The sequence below is a fragment of the Olea europaea genome, chromosome 17, assembly GCF_002742605.1.
Source record: "Olea europaea var. sylvestris chromosome 17, O_europaea_v1, whole genome shotgun sequence".
In the NCBI taxonomy this organism is placed as follows: Eukaryota; Viridiplantae; Streptophyta; class Magnoliopsida; order Lamiales; family Oleaceae; genus Olea; species Olea europaea.
The window spans coordinates 18,197,962-18,203,633 of record NC_036253.1 but is presented as its reverse complement, the minus strand read 5'-3'; the positions used below and the strand labels follow the sequence as shown (position 1 = coordinate 18,203,633).

At 35.8% G+C, this 5,672-nt stretch overlaps 1 protein-coding gene across 1 annotated transcript; it reads left to right on the top strand.

Moving 5' to 3' along the window:
- The first annotated feature begins 3,168 nt into the window (after positions 1–3,168).
- LOC111365679 lies at positions 3,169–3,540 on the top strand. Its single transcript, XM_022986214.1, has one exon. The coding sequence runs from the start codon at positions 3,169–3,171 to the stop codon at positions 3,538–3,540; it is 372 nt and encodes a 123-aa protein (XP_022841982.1).
- The last annotated feature ends 2,132 nt before the right edge of the window (positions 3,541–5,672 follow it).

The following is a 5,672-nucleotide window of genomic DNA, read 5'->3' as shown; positions in this document are numbered from 1 at the left end:
TCTTACTTGCTGCCTTTACCCAACAACTTTTTGGCGACCATTCATCTCCAGCAAGCTTTCCTCCATTCCATTGAGTAGTCCGTCCTTTTTCTATCTCTCTGTCTATACCTTCAATTTTTTGGATTTTTCGAATTTTGGGTTTTGATTAATTCTTTGGCCTTGTCTTTCAATTTACTGTAATGGGCTTCTTTTATTATTATTATTGTTGTTGCTGCTAATATTGAATTTTCATGCTGTTTAGTTTTGATTTTTTTTCTTGATTTTGATTGCTATTCATGAATTTGTGTGCCATTTCCCATCTTCTAAATTTACACCACTTTCCAGAATTGAGGATTAGAATACAGAAAATATAATCCTATATTTGAATACAAACGATTTGGAATGCATTTAATAAAACTCAAGTTTTTATTGCATTTTTTTTTTTTTAAACATGGAAAGTGGTTGTTTTCCTAAATCTTTGACGTGGTTTCTTCATCAACAAATTTCTTATAAATTTGTTTTTATCTCCAAACTTGTAAATGATTTAGGATGAGTATAATATCAAAGGATTTGGTGGGTTGTAGAGAACACAAAATTAAGATGAATAATTCCGTACTCTCTTTGATTTTCTTTAGTATTTTTCCAATTGTGATCTGCTATGTAAAAATATTTCTTAATGGAAATTGGAATGTTTAAGGGGTACTCTAAAATAAAATCTTGCAGTAACAAATATTTTAATTTTGTAACGGGAAAAAAATTATTCTAAGAGTCACCAAGTTTAAAATAATATATATAATTTATACAAATTTTAAACCAAACGTTGTTGTTGTTGTTTTTTTTTTTTTTTTTTTTTTTTTTTTTCAGAAATAGTTTTTCAGAATATAAAGCGAAATATATTTTTTGAAATCTTAAAATAGACCTTCAAAATAGAAAACTAAAAACAAATTCAAAACTCAAAATTGAAATACAAACCAAATGCCACCTAAGCTTTGGAGTGTACTAAAAAGATCACAAACACCAATTGGGTAGACCATCTTTGACATAAAAGCAATCAGCCATTTTCTTTGTATGCACAAGATTCTAATGGAAGAGAAGTACAAGCCTTCAGTAGAGCATCAACACGAATTGAATCCAACAATACAGGAGGTGGTGAGAAAAGATGTTTTGAAGCTTTTGGATGTAGGAATAATATACCGTAAATTAGACAGACATTGGGTTAGTCAGTACATGTGGTGCTGAGAAAGGCAGAATTATTGTGGTTCCAAATGAAAATATCGAGGTAAGAGAATTTGTATTGACTGTCGCAAACAAAACAATGCTACTAGGAAATGTCATTTTCTCCTTCCTTTTATTGATAAAATATTGGAAAAATTCAAGAGGCACTCATGCTACTGTTTTCTGGATGGGTATATAGTGTACAATCAGATTTTGATAGTTCTAGACGATCAAGAGAAGGCCACTTTTACGTGTCCCCTTATGGCACTTTTGTGTATTGGCGGATGCCATTCAGTTTGTGCAAAACCCCAGCTACGTTCCTGCGATGTATGATGTCTATATTCTCTACATGATAGGGCACTACATTGAGGTGTTCATGAATGATTTTTCACATAGATCACCTAGGGATAGTCTTGAAGAGATTTGAAGACACCAACCTCGTGTTTAACTGAGGGAAGTATCACCTCATGGTTTAAGAAAAAATTGTGTTAAGGCATTATTATCAACTAGGGGCATTGAAGTAGATAGTGCGAAGATATAGGTGATTGAGAAACTACCTTCACCAATTTCAGTGAAAGGGATTAGAAGTTTCTTAGGCCATGCAGCAATCTATCGTTGCTTCATCGAGAACTCTGGCAAAATCATGAAGCCTGTATCGAACTTGCTAGAAAAGGATATTCCTTTTCACTTTATTGAGAAGTATTTGGTTGTTTTCAACACTCTGAAAAAAAGTTAATTTTAGCTCTAGTATTAGTTGCACCTAACTGGATTTTTCCATTTGAGATGATGTGTGATGCAAGGGAGTACACGGTGGAGACAATGTTGGGTCAACACAAGGATACGGTCTCAAACATAATTCACTATGCCAGCAAAACTCTTGTTGAGGCTCATTTGAACTACGCTACTACAAAGAAGGAGCTTTTGGCAGTGTTGTCCGCCTTTGATAAATTCAGGTCATACTTGATTAAATCAAAGGTGATTGTGTATACAGATCATTTAGCACTGCTAAATAAGAAGGATACCAAGTCGAAACTCATCAGATGGATACTTTTACTGCAAGAATTTATTTAGATATATGAAATAGAAAGGATAGTGAGAACGTAGTTGAAAAACATCTATCTTGCCCGGAAGCACAATAATATAATTCTATAGATGAAAGTGAAGTGAAGTATTTTCAGATGAGACACTTTTTCAAATTGGGACAACACCATGGAACGCAGATTATGTGAAGTATTTTGTCAATTCTGTCATCCCATCAGAATAGTCAAGTCAAGAGAAGAATAAATTTTTCAGCGACATTAGGCGTTAATTTTGGGATGATCTCTTTCTCTATAGATGGGGTCCAGATCATAATATTCGTCATTGTATACCAGAAGAAGACATAACCATCTTTTGGAGCATTGTTACTCTTCTCCATTCATGGACATTTTTGCAATGATCAAGACAACAACAAAAGTTCCACAATAAGGTTTTTATGGGCCTACTTTTTTTTGGGATGCATATGCCTTAGTGAAGAAGTATGATAAATGTTAGACTACAAGAAATATCTCAAGAAAGAATGAGATGCCCTTGAATAGCATTCTTTTTGAGGCATTGACTTTATGGGACCACCTTTCTCTTCTTATGGTCAACAATATATCCTGATAGCTAAGGATTACATGTCAAAATGGATCGAGGATGTAGCTTTACCAACAAATAATGGACGTGTGGTGACATAATTCTTCAGAAAGAGCCTTTTTTTCAAGGCACGGGACACCGAGGCCGATTATAATTGAGGGTGGAAAGCACTTTTGCAATCGTCAATTCTCATGTGTCAACTCCTTATCATCATTAGATGAGTGGGCAGTGGAGGTTTCCAATAGAGAGTTGAAAACTACTCTCGAAGTAACAGTGAATGCATCATGAACAGATTAGTCTAAGAGGATAGACGATACACTTTGAGCCTACAACATAGTATTTAATATACCTATTGGCATGTCTCCTTATAAGTTGGTTTTTGGTAAAGCGTGTCACCTTCCAGTCGTGCTTGATCACAAGGCCTATTGGGCGACATACATGCTAAACTTTGATATGAAATTAGTTGGGAAGCAAAAGATCCTTCAACTTAATGAACTTGATGAGTTTAGGTTGGGGGTATTTGAGAATGCCAAGTTATACAAAGAGTCTGAGAGATGGCACGATTGGCCCATGAAGGAAAAAGATTTTGAGGTTGGTCAGCAAGTTCTCATGCGTAATTCTCGCCTCACGCTCTTTCCACGTAAGCTAAGGGTGAGATGGTCGTGTCCTTTCGCAGTTGTGGCTGTATACCCTTATGGCAAAGTTGAGGTGGTATCTCAAGATCTCTAGAGGAGGTTCAAAGTCAATGGGAAAGAATGAAATTTTACTTGAGAGGTAACTATTCCAATGAGAAGACAATCCTCCCACTTGTGAATCCAGAATAGCCTACATGAAAAAGTCGAGCAAAAGACTTAAGCAAACACTTATTGGAAGGTAACCCTTCTGTTTTACTTATTCAACTTTAATGCATTAGAGTATGATTTTGCAAGTTTCATACATCCATAATCCATAATCCATAAACTTTGGTTAGAAAAATCATTTGTGCATTCATACAAGTTTCATAATTAATTTGTGTATTGGAGCTGATAAAAGCATATATATTTAAATTTTTTTATGAATAATGTGGTTTTGGAGTAAAAAACGAAGTTTTGGAGCCAAACTAAAAACACAAGATATATAGATCTTTCTGACACTTTTTGCATGTAAATCGGGGTTTAGGAACGGTAAACCAAGTTTTGTGGCAGAAAAATATTTTTCCCTGCTAATAGCCCACAAACATGCATGGTCCTGCAAGCATTGTGTACGGGAGGTTTGTTTAAAAGTGTGCTTGACAGCATGAAGCCATTTTGACCTTACCATGCATGAGCATTATTATAAGCCATGCACGCGCATGGGTTTAATGGTTTTGACCCTAAACCCGTTAACGTCAAACACACATACACTTAAACACGTTTTGCCTCTCCCCTTCTCCTCATTTAAACTCCCTTCAGAATTTGCAAATTCCCACAAAAAAAAAAACTTAAAATTTCTTGAAATTTTGACTTGGGTCTTCAAGTTTGAGCAAATTTTAACATCTTCCAACAAGACCTTCTTTCAAGGAATTTTAAGAAATTCAAGGTAAATTGACTCACTTTGGAAAAAAATTCAATCTTTGATATTTTGTTGATTTCTCGCTATTTGCTTGATGTTTATGCAATAGTTAGTTGGAGAATGGGATTAAGTAGTCACGGAATTATGAATTTGTGGTAGACGTTGTGGATTGAACAAGATTATATAAAGGTTTTGCAACATCATGTTTTGCATACAATGTATTAAATAAATTGTCCTAACGTAACTTTTGGTTATAACTTTTCTCCAAAATCACAATGCATTGTAGAAATAACATGATTTACATTAGAGGTTTAAGGGGAACAAAGATGTCCTACTTGTGTCCTCTCTGATTCAACATTATGACCCCTACTTCTGGTGTCTATCTTTCATATCTATTGAGTATTGTGCTACATTTGGATTATTTAGGGATATTAAATTGACACTTTGAACTAATAATTGATTTTACTCATGTTTGATAAGAATGGCACTACAATGAACTATATCCTTTCGACCTCTAAAGGAAAGAAAAAAACTACCACATCAAACACCATGAGACAAACACGTGTCGATGAGGAAACATTGAGGAGATTCTTCACATTGGAGCATAAAGTAAGGTTTGATTGCATATAGTCCAAGTGGAAAGTTTGGCTAGAAAGGTGGGTAGTACCAGGTCCGGTCCTATAGCGAGGCCCATGAGGCCTGCGCATCAGGCCCAAACCGGATGGGGGCCTCATTTTCGCCCAGTTTTTTTTTTAATGGACTTAAAGCCGAATGGAAATTATTTTTATCATTCCCTTTCCCTCCTGTTGCCATTGCTCCGCTTCCTCCGCCTACCTACGACGTCAACAGTCGACCTCCAAGTCTCCAACTGGACAAGCGGCAGTGGGGCAGCATCCAGGCAATTATTGAGCTTTCATGTAGGGTTTTATCTTTTCCCAATTGAATTAAAACCCCCAAATCCTTGAAATCAAAAAAATCCCCAAATCGATTTCTGTTGAAGCTTCACTCCAAAACCCTCAAATCCTTCGAATTTCTCGATTGGTTTCAAGAAGCCGGCTGCTCTCTCATATTCAACTTTGTCAAACACTGCAGTTGGGGGTGGTTCTAGGATTGGTTCTAGCTCTTATCCTCGGAATCAGATTACATGTTGGAGCAAGATTATTTACCAAAGATATTGACGCCCTCCACCTTATTGGCGTTGGAATCCAGGTCTGCCGATCTGCCCTGACAACTTGAACTCACCATTAGAAATCCATTTAGCTGTTTCCAAAAAAAAGAAGATAAAATGTGAACTAACTGATTCTTGTGATATCAATTTGTTGCAGCAACTT